Raw genomic sequence first — 21,589 nt, 5'->3', positions numbered from 1 at the left:
AGCCGCCTCCTACTTCCACGTAATCTCTCGATTGATAGTTATTACTGGATTGGCATTAATATGAGTTGTTAAAATCTACAGTGAACAGATTTTAATTTCTAATAATCAGCCTATGCTGTAATAAATCAAATCTGTAAATACAGATGCAAAAGCAATAAAAGTGATTCCACTTGACGTTGCACGATTGTACTGGACACGAACTAATTAGAGACCCTCATTTGAACAGCAATGTGCACAGTAGTTTGGACCCCACTATAAACTGTTCCGATTAGTCTACCTGAGTATAAAGACGACCTAAAACAAACAGCAATATTCTTTTCCTGGTAGTCAGTAAGTCATGGGAATAATATTTTTGATGCAGTTAGGAAATGACGATCCATCTTAATTTTTGTAGCTGTTACATGTTATGTACATGAGAATATGAATAAATAAGCAGGGAGAACTACTACTGAAATTTACTCAAGTGTAAATCAACACTACAGCCTCGGAAAATGGGTGTCAAAAATCCTGTTTCTGGAATATTCTTATGTACAGCAGATGTAACATTATGACGACGTCCAATTTATGAACTTTTTTTTTTGTTTTCGGGTAGCAACCCCACTTAGAAGGAACCGTAACTACTATTAGATTTCTACCGAAGCATTATAAACATTCACCTTACACTTAATAAAATACAATGAAAAACACACAAATAAAACAGTATGGGGATAGGAAAAGGTATATGAGTGTAGGCTATTTAATTTAAAACAAGCATCCATGCACTTGAAAGGGTGTTGGGGGTTTTGCAAGCAACAAAAAATGTTCAAAGACTTCGCAATAAAGTTTCTGGCGATAGAAATTTAATTCCATTTTCTACGCACAGATATTCTAGATCGACTTCAATTACATTTTGAACGCACAGATCGCTAAGAAATGAAAGATAATCTCGAACTATTACTTCAAGTTTTTTGTTTTGTTTCAGTTACTCGAAAATAACGCAAAGCTTGCTCCCAAAGCTTGCTTATCAACGCCAACCGACAGAGAGGGGAGGGGGGACTGTCAAGGAAACTGAGAGGAAAAGAAAGAGGAAATACCTCCAAAATAATCCCATTTGAAAATAATATGGTTTAATAAATCCTCGGAAGTAGAAATGGACTAACCTTTGGGGAATTCCACTATTTTAAAGTTAAGAAATTAAAGAGAGCTTGAATTAACAATTTTAAAAAAACCGCTAATATATGCCAAGATCTATCGCACATACTTGGTCCCAATTTTTAAAAAGATACTGAAAATAACATTCCGAAGCTTCCCACCCAGTCAAGAATTTACACGAATAAAACGATACAACACTACGTGCGGAGTAAATGCATGACATTTTTAGACGAGAAAACTTTGGTGAGATGGCAACCCTAGCGTTTGACTGCGAGAGCGTACGAAGCAGTCTTGGTTGCTTTATTTTACGTATTGATCCCATAAACGCATACATAACCTTCGTACACAAAAGTGCTTGTGTATGGGTCAAGCAGTTTCAAACTGTCATTAATGTAGTTTATACTCAACGCATTCGTACATTATGCATTCGTTTCAATCGATAAGGTAGGATCAGGCAATACAGTGCATTCATTCACAGGGAGTTTTTCCTTTGTCCCCTTTGAGGTCGGTACGTTACCCAGAGTGATGTGGAAATTATTCCGTGTGTTTTATTCTTTATTTTCATTATAGGGGGGGGGGGGGTAAACATTCATAGAGGCATGTAGACTGGTGCAGGTGTGGGCAAGCCTTTGACGTGCATTTAGAGTACATACAGAAGGTGGAAGAAGGAAAGAGTGAGCAGTATAGTACCGCAGCATAAGACACATGGAGTCTGCTTACCGCTGAGTCCAGGCAGCCCGAGAGTAGTGTGTCCCTGGAACGTGTTGGGACTTCCCAGACACAACCGCTGGCAACCACGCGGGATTCACGGGACGAACGGAGGGGGGAGGATATGAATGACTCTTCAGATCCTTAAGCGAAACGCGAGGTACGTTCAAATGCTGCTGCTGCTGATGATGCTGATCCTGCTGTTCGTGATGATGTTGGTACTGTTGCGGCTGCGGCGGGGCCCGGAGTCCCGGCCGCGGCGATTGAGAACTCGTGGCGTGAGGGGCCCGCCAAAGGTGATTCGAAGAGGACGGATTCTGGTACGGCGAATGGTGATGGTACAGGAATGGATGGTGATTGTGGTAGGAGGAGTGGCGGACGCCCGTCCCCCACAGTCCCCCCACCAGCTCCGAGAGTTTTGGTCTGGTCCCGTAAAGCATGTGATAGTCGACGTTACTACCCGGAGGTGGAGGAGTGACCCCCCGACCCGCTACGGACGGGAGACGACGTCTCGGGGGCCCAGCCCAGGCGGAAGCCGCGTGTCGGTTCTCCTCCTCGGGGCTCGGGCTCGGGCTGGGGCTCGAAGTCGACGCGACCGACGTTATCCAACGCTTCATGGCGGCGCCGGAAACGCTATCCACCCCCTCCCCCATAGTGCACTCGATTCCCGACTCGCCATGCTGCTCCTCTCCACTATGGTGTCTGCTGGGCACGGAGATGGGTGCGACCGTTCCGATTTCCAAGCTGCTGCTCACTGCCAGTCTGCACGGCGATGATCAGATACCCTCGGCTCTGCTCGGCACGGTCCGGGCCATCCAGCTTCGATTTACGCCGAACGTAATTTATCCGGCACGGCACGGTTCTAGGATCAATCCCTGCTGGAGCCGCGCGACCTACAGACCTACTCAATGTAGAAATTTCTCCCGTTAGCCAAACAAGAATATATCTCTCGTTGAGTTTGTATTATATCTAGCTCTGCACAGTTGCACGTCTACTTCAAAACCAGTCATGCCATGCGCACATTCAACAGCACTCTGTAAGAGAAAACATTGTAACACGGCATTTGAGATGAAACGGTTTCACCCAGACTAAAAGCAATTTCCCCTACAACTGAGTGCACACGTGTATGACAAATAGAGCAAAAGACCAGATACACAACGCAATCTGGTTTCCCTTATATATTTATAGTGCATGCGCTAGGCAACAAACTACTTGCACAGAAAGATGAAGGTTTGATAAGCTCCACCCAAGAAAAACTCATGCATTTCACAAAACAGGGTGGCTACTCCAAGACCGTCAAAATTTCAAGTATGTTTTCAAGGCGAACTTTAAGCGTACATGCAATAGTTTCCTCTATTTCAACCTTACTCATTAACCCCCCCCCCTCCAAACACACACACATATATATTAACAATACAAAGGATTCTTTTGGTTCCAATGGGCCAAAAAATCTAATTTAATTCAACTGAAAGATCAACTTTGTGGTTCGTTAAGTAACCAGAATTCCAATCCCGACGTCGGTGATTTCAGGTGAGAATATTGTAATATTCAGAAAATGTCCCTGCAGAAGATCTGTGGCTCACCCAGACTCTCATCAACGTGTACCTGGGGATTAAGGTGGACGGAGCGTAGTGCTGATCACATCACCTTCAGTATGGCCGACAGAGAATGTGTGAAGCTCTAACCTCCACACCTTCTGTATTTCTGAATGGCATGGTGCAATGTACAGTCACCGGCAATAAAAATGGAACACCTAGGTCCTGAAATACTCGTTTGCCCGCAAGGCGTTGTGTGTGTTGCCTAAATCTACGGGGCTGGTAGAAGTTGCCATTGAAAATTATCTATTAAAATCAGTTTATAGCCGTAGAGTTGGGTAACACACACAACGTCTTGCAGGGAAGCGAGTATTTCAGGATCTACGTATATATCTCACTAGCTGATTACCTGGCGTTACCCGGGTATTTATTTATCCCAATATTGTATTAGACAGGAATATAATGAATTCTAACTATAGTGTAAAATGTAACTAATTTTAAATGTGATCGTGAATGTCACCAATTAGCTTAGCGACTCCGAAAACTATGGATTCGACACTAATCTAGGTCATTTGTGGCATTTTATTCCCCCCCCCGCCACAGTCACCCCATGCCGATAGGTGATGAACTTGAAGTTGAACCGCATTGAGTGTGTCACGAAAACTATGGATTCCAAACTAATATAGGTAGTTTTCGAAACACATCCTGAATTTTAGACAACCCGAGAAACACAATCGTTGTGCGGGATTGCATAGAGTCACGGATGTGTGTCTGTGCGGAATTTAATATCGGTCGATCTCTATTATTTTTACGTCACCCCTTCCAACCCCGCCCCTAGGGGTACAAGGGGTGTCTTACCCCGAATGTATTCTTTCCAGATTGCAAGTAATGTGTACCAAGTTTGGTTGAAATTGCTCCAGGCGTTCGAGAGTTATGCCAGGATAAGCATATATACACACCCACCCACACACACACATCCATTTTTATATATATAGAAGATTTATATTGCCGGTGGTGACTGTACAGGGGAACACTTAACCTTTACAATATTCCTTGTGTTATAAAAAACAATAGGTGCAAAAACACTAACAAACACAACATATGGCATTGTATTTCTAAAGTATTTTGTCGTTCAATAAACACAATTCAGAATCATCATAGTAGGACCTGGCCAGACAGATCACTAGCACATTATTTCAAAATTCTTTACAGTTGAAGATTGTGTTGCATAAAACAATTTTTGTAGGAGGATGCTTGGATAAGAAGATTACCAAATTTTTGAACAAGCACATCAAGCAGGTCTCGTATATTATTTTCCCGAACTGTCACAGATTGTAGAAAACGAGAAAAAATTATATTTACAGTTCTGGAAAGTAATACTGCACTTGCTGCTTCTATCCTAAAGAAATATAAATGATGCAAAATAATGGTTTATCTCCGATATTGTACTCGTAGATAAACGTCGCAGTTTTAGAAATGATACATTGTTCATAAAAATAAGCTAAAATAAGGAAAGACTGCACGAGAAGCTAAAATAGGAATCTATACTAATTCCATTACTGCACTGTACCTTCCTCTGGGATCTTTTCTCGCATCTAGCAATTATCCTAGCCTACCAACGATATACATTTGTCCTACCACGAGTTCAGATAAGAATTCTGTTTTATAATATTTTCCAATGCATCTTTCAATTACTTCCTCGACAAACACAAAATCTAAAATGTGAAAAACATGCCTCTGAACATTTATGAATATCAATAAATTAAATGAGATTTGGATTAATAAAAGTTGCAAATTTTTCATGTCTAAGGAGCAAAATTCCCGCAGAATTCACGTATAATTCCCGGAGCCAATAATTCACGCGTAATTACCGGAATTCAAAGAATTCCCGGTGAGTAGCCACCCTGCAAAATCTGTAAATGCTTTGTAACCGAGTTAATTACAATCGTCTCAATTTTATCAGTATGTACTCAGCACAAATAATGTGTTTCTATTTATGTGATAAAAGGAAACCGCCACTGAAACAATACCTGAAAAATATTATCACATGTAAACTGGGTTCTCTTTGGTTTACTTTCGCTGTTCTAAAATAAACTACTTAATCTGTGGCCAAATGAAACAATATCCGTGTGCACCGGCACATGCGAAAAAAATCAATCTAGTGGTAGTAAAGAGTATATAAATAAGTAAATTCAGTTACAAAACATTATCTCACCATCATTTAACTTACACGCAATAAACGCTTAAGTCTGTCGCCCCAAGTATATAAAAAATATATATAAATATATATATATAAAAATATATAATTATACACGTTCAGTTGTTCAAGAAAAAAATACATTAAATGTACAAATTGTAAAAAAAAACGTTTCAGCAAGTTTATTTTTTAAAATATTTTTCCTATTTAATGGAATATATATCTCCTATGTTAATTATTGCGACATGGATGGATGTAATAGTAACTACACCACACACATTGAGCAAATGCTAATAACTGTTTATTTTATTATGTCCATGTGATTTTCTCTAGCATTGATGTCGTCCTGTAGGCATGCTCGAGCTGCCATACAATATATATGCGTGTCTCTTCTTACATTAACACCAGTTTGACACTTTTGCATTAGGTTGATTGATTGATTGATTGATTTAGTTTATTTTACTTCGCGTTTTGTGCCTCTTGCCTAATTTGCGAAGATGGGGATGAGTGATGAAATGATAAGATTCACAAACAACCAAGCCCGAGCGGGATTCGAACCCGGCACCCTTGGCGTCGTAGCGCGATGTGCTAACCACTCGGCCACAGGGTCCGGCACTTTTGCATTAGGAAAATACGTACTAACTAGCATACATTTCGGTCAGTAGTGTTCTCATATTAGTAAAAATGCAGAGCCCTTCATTAATTGAAGAAAAAACTGGCCTCTGTGATTAGCTTAATTTACTTGGAAGGAAGGTTCCACACTTTCTCAAAACTTCGCTACAGTAGTGATGTGATGTTAGCACCACCCTCTGACTGCCTTTACAAACAGAGAATATTAGGCAGTGTTCTATACTCTGCCTCTAGAATCTGTGGAGCAAGGCCTCGTATAACGGAAGAGAAGCGAGATGGCGGAACAAAGCAGAGCGCGCTGCTGCAAACGGCTGGTAGATGCACTCACTTCCTCTCTACAGATTCAGGAGTCGTTGGTCGAGCACTCTGAAGTCACTACATGCGGAGAGTTTTGTTTTCTGACCAATGTTCTGACCAACAGCATTAATATTGCCCTTATCATGCAAATTTGTTAATTCCAGAGAAAATGTAGAGGGAGGATTCAAAGGTCCACTGTATTATTTATGCTACATTGGTGTCACAAAAGATAACTGCGAAAACAAGGAAATTCAATGTACTATGAACGAAACAAGTACGAGGGTAATATGTTTTAAATAATTTCACAAATCACAAGTGGAATTTCAACCATTTTATCAAACGTGCATAGGAACAAGAGAGGAGAGGGGGATTGATATTTAAAATAATGGATGCGTAGCACTTTGACTATTTCGGCCGTTGCATAAAGCTGAGGCAAACCCATAAAAAGGCCTTACAATGAAACACAGATAACTCCTTGCTAAGACTAAAAAGTACACACACGTATACCTCCGAGGGCGAAAAATCTGCATACCTATGATAACAGTTAAGGATGTACTACACTCAGCACGGACAATGAACACAAGAGCATAGATGGCCGACGTGAATGCAGTTTCCTATTATTTATGGAAGAAAGGTTGACACTTGAGTGTCCTCCGAAAAGTTGCACCTTATACCCCGGACAATGCTGAAAATTACCAAACCCGAACTTACGATGTGATGCCTAAAATACTGTCGTCTTTAATCAAGAAAGGCACCATTCACATATGAGGATATTAACGTAAAAGTTCCGGGGAAAGCCTGGGCATTTCAAAATTATCCGCTACAGGGGCCACAAGAATAAAGGGGGGTTCTACTGGAATAAATCATCAATCCAAATTCAGATATTACACTCTTCCTATAAACTGCCTGAAATGTAACCCAGCTTATCAACATTCGCTGTCTTCTACCTTATTGTTCATTGTGAATGCGCCGCCATGTTAATCTCTCTCTTCTGCTACCCATCTGTTTCTGCCGCTTTCTTCCACATCCTTTGAGGTCCATAAACGTGTTCTCACTGCCCTGCTCGAAATTCCCTCCGAGGGGAGAGGGTTCGGAACAAAGGAAATTACGAATCAAGAGCAGAAACCCACCATTAGCTGTCAGATTATGCGAGCGGCCTAAATCATTCCTCTGCAGGATCCATGTTTTAACCGGAGGGTTCAGATGTAGTAAGACTAAAGGGAATGCAACTCACAAAAGTAATACTTCTTTTCTTTTTTTACTTACGACGAAGTGCGATTCCGCCCGTGCGTAGGTGACTACGAACAGGAAAAGATCAATTTCCGTCAACAAGCTATACCTATGTATACGACTACATATAACAACTAGCGCTTTTGTAGTACATTTCATTGAAAGCAGAGGATCACTCAATCAGCTTTCCAAAGAGAATAAAATCTCCGCGAAGTTTCCTTTGCCATTAAGAAAAACTCCATTCTCAGACACCAAAGTAATGAAAAATTCTTTAAAACACGTTTGAACATTCCTATGATGTTTCCTTAATCACTGTCCCACACAGCTAACGTTCAAGGCATGTCGCACCACTCTTGTCTTTGGTTGATGAAAAGCAATAAGTCGTCGACCACTGATGAGTCAATAAGCTTCTGACCTTCTAGGGGTACATAATAGGGATAGAAAATCACCAATGACATATTAGGACTAAAATGATGGTCGCGAACTCTCGTAACTAAAGAGCAGATACCAAAGCAATGTGTAGAAAGAACAAACGTGACTTAAAATTAATATTAATTACGATAAACATTTCAGTTATTTTACATCCCTCTTCAAACTTTTCTAGGTTCATTACAAAAATTTAAGGTTCACAAAAAAATAAATCAGAAAAAAAACAATGTTTTTCAAATGTTTCGAACAATTAGGTTTGGTAACGAACTACCCTAAACGTTAAGCAGGCGCAGGTTGGACTCCCATATGACTACATAAAGTATAAACGAATACTACTTGTATCGTACAAATAGAAGTATAAAAATGTATGAGGGAGTATAAATTCAACATGATTGCCAGATTAAAATCAAAGTGTAACCAAGTTTTCGTAAATCATTTGAAAACAGCAATTACTTTATATTCCTACTGGAAGTGGTCGCTATCATTTGCAGTTTTCCTTGTAATCGTCAAGATGAGCAACTTTGTAATACGAGACAGGCGCCAAGCAACAGAAAAATCTCAATTTCGCGAATTGCAACAGCTAATTTCGAACCTTAGTTTTGGTAGTAAGCTCATTTTTATACTGCACACTTTTAAGTAAGTACTTTTCTCGCAGTAATCACTTATTGCTTTTCAATTACCTTTTTTTTATAGTGAATGTCAAAATATGCGCTAGGAGAGGAAAACAATACCTTTTGCTAATTTCCAATTAATTCGCGAATGGAATCTCATTATTAAAAATATTCATAATTATCGTTCCTTCATGAACTGAGTTGAAAATTTCTGTACTTTCAATGTTTCTTCTAATTTCTTCCTCGCAGGGAATTGGACTCGAACTACTAACCTATTAAGGAAAAAGTAACATTTTGAATCATGTAACGATACAGTTCGCGTGCTCTGCAACCCCAAATACTTCCGTGTTCAACGGGATTGCATCTTCGCAGGGGAGTGGAACAGTGTCAACAGGAAATTAATTTAATATACGTATAGTAATGCCATGTTGATCACTATGTTACATAATTTGGGGTATTTCGAAATAGTGTACATTTCCATTAGAAGCAAATGAAAATACTTCGATTGAATTTTCAATTCTTACAATCACTTTACAATATACGAACATACTAGAGCTCCCATTTCCTCATCTCGAAATTAGTTTAAAAAACTATATACTAGAGCAACTTTGTCAAGCTCAATTTCTAGGTGTGGACATTGAACAGCCAAGTCAAAATCCTGAAGGATTAACGGATTGTAATTATTTCTATTACTACTGCTATTGTTAAAATTATTACTGGGGGATATATACAGAGCTATATTTTTGTTGAAAATTATACCACTTCTTTTGATTACTTAACTTCCCTTATAATGTGCAACAAGGAAAGAACATTAGTGCATTAACAACAATAACTACAGAATAAGAACTATGATGAATACACAGACTTTTCTTAATGCGTTGTTCAAGATCGTATTCCATGTTTTCTTATTTTCTTGCATCGTCATCCAACAGAAATTACAGTATGTAATAATATATAATTACTGGCGTGAATGTTCAGTTATTGATACAGTGATATGAAATGTGACTGCATTAAATCTAAAACTTTCCTACAAACACGCATGAGTACGTGCAAGAAATATTTATGTACAAAATATGAAGGACCAAAGCGGGTCGCAATAAAGACTGGAGAAACTACATCAAGATTGGTTTGCTTGGTAAAAATCGCAAATGATGCAATGTGAGCATTACAATCAGAATGCACTGTGTAACAACACGCTGCATTAAATGCTTTAAAAAAAACATTATTCTACAGTTATTCCGACATCGCACTTGATAAATCAACAGTTATTTTTTTTAAAAATTTTCATCTCTTTTCGTATAAGAGATCCGTTGATCATTTCACGTGTCGTGCCCACTGCACATTCGCGATTTCGGTTATTTGACGTCGAATATGTGTAAAATTTGGTTAAAAGCAACTATGGGGATGGGTGAATGATGGAGAGTGTGGACAAAGGAAAACAGCAGTGACTCACAAATTTGAGCTAAAAACTGCGAATTAAGCCATTCCAGTTTCAAGAGAACAATTTCAGTATGGGGTTGGGAGGAATAAAAATATCACCTATTGGAAGTTTGGAGCAAGATACAGGCTGGAACCATGTACGTGAGCAAGATAATTTCGGGGGGAGGGGGGGAGCGATAATGATACAATATATACGTACATATTTTTAAAAAAACCTGTGTCACCCACTGCCATGCACGCTACGAACTTCTCTCAATTATTCTCGAATTCTCAATTCTCGAAATAACTTCGATGATACTAACACATTCTACAGGTTGCTAGATCGCTGCTGCAAATGATACGGGCACAGCAACTGAGAAAATAACGTTTCGCAGAGTAATTCTTAGAAAATTCAAGATTGAGAAGGAGGAAAAAGTATTCGTTCCATTCCTATGGCAACAAATCTCGAACGTTCTATGGCAACCGATTAACAATACCAGTGACGACATTCTAAGAAGCCATGTGACTCCCAAGAATTGATGTGCAGACAGCTAGTTCCGAGAACTGCCGCATTGGTCTGCCTGGCCGAGTGGTCATAGAAACAAACTACAAAGCCAGAGGTTCCAGCTTCGAATCCTGGTAAAGGTATATACTCATCTTTATCATCGCGATCAAGCCAAGAGGTAACAAAACTACTTAAAGTAACAGGAATAGAAAGAGAACTGCCAGAATGCTTACAAAATCTAATATCTTTACCTTTTCTTTCAATTGCAAATGAATGGAAATATATGTGGCAGTAAGTTATTTCTAACGCATCATTCCCCTTCCTTTAGCTCCTATGCTTGAAAAAAAAATAATAAAACCGGTACAACTTGCAGCTTCAGAAACCTCGAAAAGACGTCAACCACCGCGGACAGAGTTGGCAACGTGCCAGTAATCAATACGTGCTACTCCACTGTTGAACTCTTGGGAAAGCAATACGCTGAGAATATGGAACAAAATAAAACCCTTCCATTGTATTGACAAAGCCGCACAAATATTGTCTATTTGGTACAAGCATCGTGCCTATTATACGTAATATTCTTGAATAGGCATTTATTGAGATTGCCTGGGATTCTCATGGAGTGACGTGTAAAGAATACAAGTGTGTCAATATCACAAAAATAAAAACAAGACAGCTACGATTAACTGTTCATGAGCCCGTCATCGTGAGCAAGACATTTATATTATGATACTCTTAACACTAACTGAGCATTTATTGCAAAGCGTTCAGTTCATTCATGCCTTCAAGCGAGCAACATCAAGTTGTAAACAAAAAAAAAAAAAAAAAACTCATTAGACAAGAGTAAAAACCCAGAAATGTAAGAATTCGTAAAAATCTGCTTCCATGCAGTAGTTGGCAGAAACTAACGTGACACCCTCATTGCCCTCGATAGAGGACAAAGGAATCGTTTCGGTTGTTCTGCGTACCGGGTCAGTAACCTTCAGTGATTTCGTTCTAAGATATACGAATCAATAGCTCCTACGAAAGTTTTACGAGCTGAGTAAATAGTGTCCCCCTCCCTGCGTACATCAAGGAACCGGGGGGAGCGCCCTCAATCACGATGCAGGAGGAGGGGGTGTAATCAACATCGTTCTCCGACCTCCTCTACCACTCGGTTAGTCATGCAGGATACGGAAGAAATGCTCGACGGTTCATATATCAATATTTCCACGACAATGGAATATATTATCTACCTCAGGCATAAAACTTCACACGATAGTTTATTGCACGAGGCCTGGTGAATCATCCTGACTGCAATGCAGCCAAAGATCATATTAGCTATTTTTATTTTGCTTTCCTTGCGTTGCATTTCCGCCACTTTTGGCTAATCACGATATTACACTTTTTTGACCAGGGTCTCCTCGGTGGTGTAGCGGTAACACTGTCGCCTATAATCAAGAGGTACCAGGTTTGATCCACTGTGGAGGCATATTGAATAGTGGTTCGGATCCCACTAAAAATTGTAGGCTTAGTCCCGATTGGCCTGGCTGAGCACAAACAAACTTATAGGATTTTACTAGTTTGTTGAATTTAACTAACAGTTGGGCTAGTTTCTTGAAATACTTATCGTCGCTTTTCTATCTCACTACGATGATGTTGAATGATGAGCAGATAAAACAGAACTATGTGGTGGGGGTGATTAGAATGGCGCACTACGACGGGTTCTAGGTTCGAATTCTGGGCAAGGAATGTGTAGATGGTTCATTGTGCTTGTCCCCTCGTCTATTTCATCAAGTCATCATACATGCTCATGGTCGAGATTAATCTAGACAGGCAGAGAAGCTACCGTTGATAAGCAAGGAGTTTCCACTATATTATAGTCAAATTCTAGAATCAGAATTATCGCAGTTTTCATGTATTGTATAAAATTATTCACACTAAGCACGAAGAAAATGTTCTTGATTCATCTAACCAATACACGATATTATATTTCAATCTTCGATATTATAGGAACTTGAAAAGCGGTCGATATCTTAAAACCATTTGTTTTGGTGATGATAAACTACAAAAATATTGGTTACATTTATTAGTTTGAGTTTCTTGCCACAATTGTAATCCAATATACACTGTAGTGTTCGGATATCAAGTCTTCCATTCCAAGAAAATTAATAAAATATCACGTGTATTAAAAGCTTAATGTTTCATGGAAACATCACCACTGAATTTCTGGATTTCCGCACATTCTTGACCTATCCTCAGTCTGTAGGCTAATTAAATGTTCAATTAACGTCTGAAAAACAGCACAGAAATTGCATTCCACAGAAAATTACATCTCAAGGACACGATAATATGTACCGTACGTACGAAATTGATTTGAGAAGGAAGAGGAAATTAAGTTATTTCTTATTTGGCTCCAGTGATACGTTAAGGATAAACTGATAATGATGGGGATACTCAGAGGGAATCAAAGGGTACTTTCATCAGCTGCTGTTCCGTGTGATGCATTAAAATATTAAAACGCATAACTGAAAATAAACGATCGTTTCAAAGAAACCAAAATTACACGTTTAACTGTGTCAATTGACGCACCAAAAGTGCAACAATAACCTTGATTTGTTGTTTTAAGTCCACTTGATGCACGTATAGGTTAATCGAGACTGGACTTACAGTTTGAAATGGGATCCGAACCACTATACCACGTACCTTCACTGGGTATCGATCCAGGGACCCCTTGATTACAAAGCATCAAACTTGATTTGATGCACTTCGAGTTCTGTGTGTGCTAACCAAAATTGGCTGGAAATAGTTTACATCTGGTTCGCACATGATGTTTACTGGTCGGGATGGGAATTAAGCCTGTCTCCAATATGACACATGGCTACATACAAGAAACACTGCCCTCAAGTTCTCAACGATCATAGTCGCACACTTTAAAAAAAAGACATGGGGTTTAAGGGGTGACGCTTTTCTTAAAGACACCCAAATGTCAACCTCCCTCCCACGTAGTACATTCTGGACTGCATTTTGCAGGCTAGCGAGGCTCTGACGTCTGGACTCAAAGACACTATAATTCTCTGTGGGGCTCGTGTTGTGTCGTCCCTATATGTTTGTGATGGTCCCTTCATCCATCTCATCTGATCACCATTCATCCTCATCTTTGCGATTAGCCAGAAGTGGCAGACAATCGCAGTAAAATGAACAATATCAACCAATTAAAAAAAATATATAACACATGCGCTGAGCCAGAAAAATAAATATGCCACTATGGGGGTAAAAGATCCATCGGCATCGAAGCCATTTCATTCACAATCTGGAAAAGGTCGACTAACGAATTACTTACAATGTCGACTAACAAATTAGTTACAATATCTAAGTTAAAATACAATTAAAGTGTACGTACATCTGTACAGATCCCAAATGGAATAAAATTCAGGCGGGATAGAAGTGTTTAATGTTAGCAGCAGTGAGAATCATGACAAACATTATTATCGATTAAGTCCCCTTTGTAACATGACGTATGCTAGGAGACGCAGATCGATAGCGAAAGAGGTTTCAGAACACTAAGAGGAACTTTATGCATCATTAAATAAATACGGAGATTCGCTAAATAGCCATTATTTTAATTGATGAAGGAAAGCTTGCAAAGTTGTATAACATTTACGTTACTAATTTCTGCAGTCAAATTATTCATCAAACACCGCAAAGTATTGCACTTTTATTTTTCTTATTTTACGTCGTCTGTCAATTTAGATAATCGTGATGATTACATTAAAATCATGGACATTCACAAAGAAAAAGTTACTGTATGCCCAGGTCAGGACACTACTTGGAATATTCGGTGGAAAGATCGTGAGTCGAGTACCCTATACTCGGCCACAGAGATGGCAAACCTAATTTATCATCTGTTGACTCGCACATTCGAGGAGATGCTGGTAGTAATCTTTGTAAGACCATCTACCAAGCTGACGGCTGGAGCACGATGATATCACATCACCTCCACTTTGGTCGAGATCTAGAATGTGTGGTGGCCCTCTAACTCTAAAGTTATGTGGCTTCATGGTATGGTGCAATGCACAAAGGATAGCTTTAATTTATTTACCTATTATTCACAGGCTGGTTCTACAGTTTAAAGTACGATACAAACTACCGAAATGGGCGCCTCTGGGACTAGCACCCGGAAACTTGTACTTACAAGACGAGAGCATTTGCAGTCATCTTTTGTAATGTAAAATTCTTATCCAACTCTCTCACCCCCAAAAACAAAACCACATATTTCACGTAAAGAACGCTGTAACATTAAATACAATAATGGTAAATGTATGGCTTACAGTCAACATGCAATCTACATTTATTTGCGCAATCACAGACGGACTATCTGCTACTCTGACCTTCATCCAACCAGTTTTCATTAGAAATTTATTCACAACATTACCAGATGGTCTTTCTCGACGATGACTAACAGGGATTCAAGGGTATTAGTGAACCACCCCGGTTTGCTTACTTAACTAGAAAGTGAGGAAGACCGCATGCCAAGGTGATCAGTGAGCCTTTAAGCTCAACCGACACCAACGGATGAATAAATTAAGAGAATGTTTATATAATGCAAAGGTAGCAGCGTCTTGAATGAAATTAGAATGCTTTATGCACAGCATTTTTCATTCAAATTGCCATCTGCCGGAAGTGACCATAGTTATTTATACAATGGTAAGATTTCATCTGGCAACCTAATCCCGATTCCCCTCTCAAATGTATGTATGTGGATATGTATGTAACATTCAACTAAACTTATGTTTTGTATTTATAATATGTTCAGGCATCAGCAATAGGAAAACATGCATATTCTCTGTCGACTGTAAATACATAAAGGATTATGGCAAATCGACAATCCCTCTTCCAAATGACAAACAATATGTATACCTTGGTCTCTCTCTTGGTATCAATCAAAATACATGATCAGTAGAGAAAATACAGTTAAAAGCTCTCCCAGAATCTAGCACGGGTAGCTCCCATGGCTAGATAACTTACCATATACGCTAATAATGAAAATGTCGGTGATTGCAGGTGTAAATTATTTTTTAAAAATAAGTCTTCAAGTTTCACTACAGGCGAGTCCAATTTATGCACAAAAAGGCTAATCGGGACTGAACCTACAGTTTAAAGTCGGATCCGAACCGCTGTGCCATTTGCATCCACAAGGTATCGAGCCTGTGACCCTTTGATTACAAGGCGACGACGTTACTACGCCATCGGGGAGGTCGCGAATTATAATATTCTATCGGGAAAATCTTATCTAATATTTTTTTTTTGGTTTATTTCACTTCGCTCTTCTGCCATTTTTAGCTAATCGCGAAGATGAACGATAAGGTGAAATTAATGAAGGGACACTTACAAAGAACACGCCAGAATTCGCGCCCATCGTCGTAGCGCACTGTGATAACTCGACCACGGAAGTCGGCTTGAAAATCTTTTTGTATGAGAGTCGCGTCTATTACTAATATCAAATTCTCAGCATCACCTGCACTGCATCCACTGTATTCACTGCAAATAATATTCTGGCAACATTTTTGCGTTACAAAGGTCCACTGATCGTGGAAACTGAAGGGCAGACATTCAATTCGTTATTAATATACCAAAACATGTACACCTATAAAAATGGTGATCATTGCCATGGGAGGTTCTTACCTTAATGGGCTTTCGGGTAATCATGTGAGGCTAATGTTTGGTTGTGCACACACATACAGAACTCTTCTTAATATGTGATGTTAGTACTTGAAATAGAAGGTTACTCAAAAATAACATACGAATTTTAAGGCGTATATATACATATATATTTATTCATAAGAGTTGCAGAGTTGCTTGAAGTTCGTTTGTAGCAAAATTCGTCAAGTTCCTCTGATGCAGCGTCGCAATATCGTATTCCATCACAGTCAGCACAAGCATGTATGGATTTGATTGCAAAGTTCTCATTCCAAAAAGAAACTCAAGAAGGATGGATTCACCTTCAGCAAGACTGTGCACAACGTCACTGCACTGGGAACGACCGGGATATCCTCCATAAACATTTCCCATGCTGGTCCCATCCATTCATTGGGAGAGGCCAGCATGGGAGATAACATGGCCACTCCGTTTCGATATCTAGAGCGATTTTATTAAAGAACGTGTTTTTTTCGTTCTTGCATGCACATACCGGCGAACTGAAAACACTAATCACTTCCGCAGTTGCAGAAGTGATAACTAGCATGCTGCTATAAGTTTGGTAAGTGGGGATGGTACCGAGATGAATTGGTAAAAATCGAGACAAGCCCGACTTGATGTTCAAAACTCTCGGTCTCGTTCGAGACTTTGGTATGATACTGAAAATTGTACTTAAACCAAATTGACTTTACTTCTGCGAGTTCTTCATACATATCTAGCGAATATCTACCACATTGTAGAAAAGTCGCATATTTTATTTATAGCAATTGCAAAGTCAATCGTGGTTAAGGATAAAATCATTTTTTTCGATGGCTCGAAACAAGACGTCAAACTTAACATTTTATTTCAGAAATTTATTTTCCTTCATGACCTTTAAATGCTGAAAACGTTTGTGCGGTGACCTGTTATATTTATACAATATTTTTCAAGGCTTGAGACTAGACCGAGAACAAAACAGGTAAGACACTATAGGTACCACGTCTTGTCTCGACACCATTCATGTTGGCACGAAACTGAGTTTAGGTGGAATGTTTGCCGTAACACCAAATGACAGTAATATTGAACAAAAAAGATTTGAGGTTTCCTACATATTTACATCAAATAAATAAATTTCTATTTTTTTTTCGTATGCTATCAAAGTTGTAAAGCACATTTTGAATGGCTCTGTATTTTACAGAATTCGTGTGTCTAGTTACCCAAGATTTGATTTGATTTGATTTAGTTTATTTTGCTTCGCGTTTTGTGCCTCTTGGCTAATTTGCGAAGATGGGGATGAGTGATGAAATTGATGAATGGACATTCACAAACAACCAAGCCCGAGCGGGATTCGAACCCGGGACCCTTGGCGTCGCAGCGCGATATGCTAACCACTCGGCCACAGGGTCCGGCTCTAGTTACCCAAGAGAATCAAAAGTTTTTCGAGTGATGTTTAACGTACTTCAAAACATGACCTCCCCCCCCCCCCCCCAAAGAAATCTTGATATTCCCCAGAGAACGAATTAACCTTGATCATCACTTGTCAGGCCCCCCCTCACATTTAACTTAAATCTTGAACGAGTAATTGTTTGCCTAGTTAGCCAATCTTGGCGTCGGCTTTTGCTACAAACAAACTTGTGCAAACAAGCTTTGCTGCAAACTTGTACAAACAAGATTTAGGAACAACAAACTACAGGGCAAACGATAAACACATGCACAAAAAGGGCTTAAACACCGCTAAAGCGACACATTTCGGCCGCCCCGTTCCTTAGATTTCTCGGCGTGCATGCCTCCTGCTCTTGTATGGCTACTTTAAAATCAGTGTATCACATTCGTCTGTGTATTTCAAAAGTATTTCTTTTAAAAAGGCAATGATACATTTCCAGCAAGAGCTTCATGTAACAGGCAGGTGACATGACTGGATGATATCTCACAGATGTTATTTACAACAAAATAATTTATGTTACTAAATAGTGATGAACACTTTCACAAAGTTGCATTTCTTTGGTAAAAATTAGCATCCGGTATCCATTATGTTTTCTTGGTGTCAGTACTTAGCAAAGGTAATTTTATGAAAGTGCTACGTGAGAAACAAGTTTATTATTTTTTAATATATTATTTGGTATCCGGAAAAGCAAGCAAATTGGCGCAATAAATTCGACAATTTAAAATAAAAAATGTGCTATAAATATACATAAAAGCAAAGTATATATATCTGATTTCTGTAAAGTACGCACTACAATCTACGAATAGAACAGGCAGAAAACTTTAAATAACATCGCAAAGGTAAGAAATTGATACACCATAAAAGAAGAGCGTTAAGTGAACATCAAGTAGGAGAAAACGAAACAATTGGTAATATCCATTGTAAGCTAAATTAATCAGTCAAATTTTAAACGATAGACAAGAATGAAGACAGAACCCAACATACTGCAAAGAGGAAGCATGCATATTGCCTTTACGCAGCTTATACGTATTACATTTTATCCTTTCCCCACGACAGCTGTAGACGAGACAAGAATTCATGTTTAGCCTCAAATGAAAATTACTCAAAATGGATGAAAAACTGAATATTTAACCTAAAACAGTTCAATACTAAAACATTCAACATGACAATAAATTAGGCCTAGATGTTTCAATATTATTTACCTAATCCTTATTTCACTTACCATCAATTGAATTGTTATGTATTATATGACTTGATGGTGTCGCGATATAATCCTGATACAGTTAAGGCTGCCGTGAACCTAGAAAGTATGGGAACCGCTGGTGTGTTTTGTATGTGCATTGTATTATATTTGATCTAGCAGTATTAACTTTTACAAAGAACCAAATTTCAAATGCAATGAGAATGAATGTACGGTGTAAATGTACACAAGAGCACCTCCATGTCACAACAAACATCATGCAAAGGACGGAGGATGCTTTTATAAGTTACTATTTGCGGCACACAAAACTCGTGTTTCTCTCTGGGTTCCATTAACTTCAAACGCCGAAATCATGCGAACCAGTGCGACAGCCCAGCGGAGCGTGGTGCGTTGTGTTTGAACGATCAACCTGCCTGAACATAAAAGGAACATGGCAAAATCAGTGAATTCTAGCCTTCCTTTCGAGGCCTTGTCCAATGACCCGGGAACATTCTGCAACGTGCTCTGGTATGTGAAACTGCGTCTTCTCTCTTAATCAATCGATATTAACTCTGGAGATGAAATCTTGTTTACCTGCGCGTACGCGTTTCACAGAACGTTGAGAGGCGTAGTATCTAGCACACGCACATGGTAAACATGTGAAAATATCACTTGACTGACGGTTACAATTTATGGGTACGTCAGTACTGAGGCTGTTTACACCATGACAAGATAATGGCTCAATTTGTCTAACTCAAGCAAGACTATCCGATTAATGAAAAACAGCTCGCAACAAAACACAACCAAAAACGCCACAACCTCAGTAGCCTGTAACTGTTTAGTTTCCAGAGTTAACTACTACGAGAATATACCGCCTATTACAAGCAACTTCACATTCTGCGTGTTCATCGTTGGATAACATGCACTCTCGTAAGGGTCGTTACGTTTGAATTATTTTGGGATAGTGTATTATACAAATGTCGCACACTGTATCTAGATTATTGGGAAGAACTATCCACCCCTCGTCTATTTCCCAGCTTCCGATACAAGTGCTGACGTGTACATTTACAGCAATGCTTCCGCACACGTTGTATTCTGAATCATTCCCTTGAATTTGGAAAAAAATACTCGAAATCTCACACTCTTTTCCACTTACTAAAGAACTCGAATTTGAAAACAGGTTCACACAGAGAAATTAACCTCGATAGAGAACGAAGGAGTTAAAAAAATCTAAACACATCTAATTATTCCTTAAAATTAGGATTGTCACTTTATAAAGTACATTTTATGCTCAGATAGACTAATCGGGACAGCCAATGGGATCCTAACCACTATGCCATGTGCTTCCATTGGAAATCAAACCCACGATCGATTGATTGCCTGTAAAATATCTACAAACCTGTGTGTCATGAAAATGCAGAACAATATAATCTACTTCTACGTGTCTTTCTACTTCAAAACGTCCATGCAGGTATCGCAGTCTTCATAGTGTTGCCCACGAGACGAGACTTTGGCCTGTCTCGTCTCGTGGAGTCTCCTGGAAATGCTGTCTCGTCTCGAAAATTTTCGTTTGTCTTATGACACATGGTCAATCTCGTCTCGTCTCGAATTTTTAAAAGCCTGTCCCGTCTCGTCCCGTGGGCAACACTAAGTCTTCAAAACATCCATGCAGGAATCGCAGACTTCGGATCGCTAGTACAGTCAGGTCCAACATTTTTTTAACCATCTGTCGCTAGAGTGACACCTGAAAATTATTTTCGAGCTAACAAAACCAATCAATTAAACAAATGCATCCTAAGAGAATTTGGAGGTTGCATATATACAGGCGTTAACGATCCCCAAAACAGCTCGGGGGGCACACACTGTTGTAGTTGAGGAAACAGGGACTTCTAAAAACTTGTTCCTTAAAGGAATAAATGCATGTCATGTATTAATGTGTCGATACGAAGCACTGCTTTAGAAAATTAGATATACGACTAAGACAGTAGACTTGTCAGTGTAACATTTTAATTAAACGAACGCCAAAAAAAAAAGTCTCATTAGTTGCAATTTAGTCACAAAAGTTTCCAAAGTTAGAACTTCCTTTCGCTACATTTCCCCCGAAAAAAAACACTATCAACGCACGCCATACTCACAGGCTAAGGTAGCTGCCCCTGTAGCCCGGCATCCCGCGTCGCCGCTGGGTAGGCGGGGATAGCGAGAGAGAGGGCGGGGGCAGATTGGGGGCGTGGCCTCACCACCACGGCCGTAGTCGCCCAGTCCATCCTCCAGCGGCCGTAGCCCGGGACGTGAGCCGAGTCACCATGGTAACACACTGGAACACTGAAAAATTGCTCGAGACGATACGCAGAGCTTCCCTTCCGAACGCGGCCCAACTCGCGACTGCAGTCAAATACTAACTTACTGCCCCGAAGCAACCAACAACGCATGTGCCGTACAATGGCCTGCCACACTGCTGCTCCCTGCCGAAAATACACGTGACACTTTCTCAAAAGCGTCATTCATTTCATTTTTTAAATCCTTACAGAGGGAGGAATCTTCCTGGTTACAAAACCATCAGAACAGTCCAAAAATTAAAATTGGCCCCATCTGAACACGTTAATACTGCAATGCGCAGAAGT

General features: G+C 39.5%; 1 protein-coding gene across 2 annotated transcripts in view; it reads right to left on the bottom strand.

Moving 5' to 3' along the window:
* LOC145984035 (SRSF protein kinase 3-like) overlaps positions 1-21,325 on the bottom strand; it is a 143,529-nt gene extending 122,204 nt beyond the window's left edge. The window contains exon 1 of one of the 2 annotated variants that reach the window (XM_083117371.1): positions 21,104-21,325. In XM_083117371.1, the coding sequence (XP_082973497.1) occupies positions 21,104-21,135 (32 nt within the window). In that variant the 5' untranslated portion in view covers positions 21,136-21,325. Of the gene's footprint in view, positions 1-1,851; positions 2,582-21,103 lie in introns of those variants that run through there. The other variant, XM_083117369.1, reaches the window with a different exon arrangement.
* Positions 21,326-21,589: the final 264 nt, after the last annotated feature.

The sequence above is a fragment of the Lepisma saccharinum genome, chromosome 2 (assembly GCF_977018435.1).
Source record: "Lepisma saccharinum chromosome 2, izLepSacc3.1, whole genome shotgun sequence".
Taxonomy (NCBI): domain Eukaryota; kingdom Metazoa; phylum Arthropoda; class Insecta; order Zygentoma; family Lepismatidae; genus Lepisma; species Lepisma saccharinum.
The sequence above is the reverse complement of the archived record's forward strand: the minus strand, read 5'-3'. Positions and strand labels throughout refer to the sequence as shown.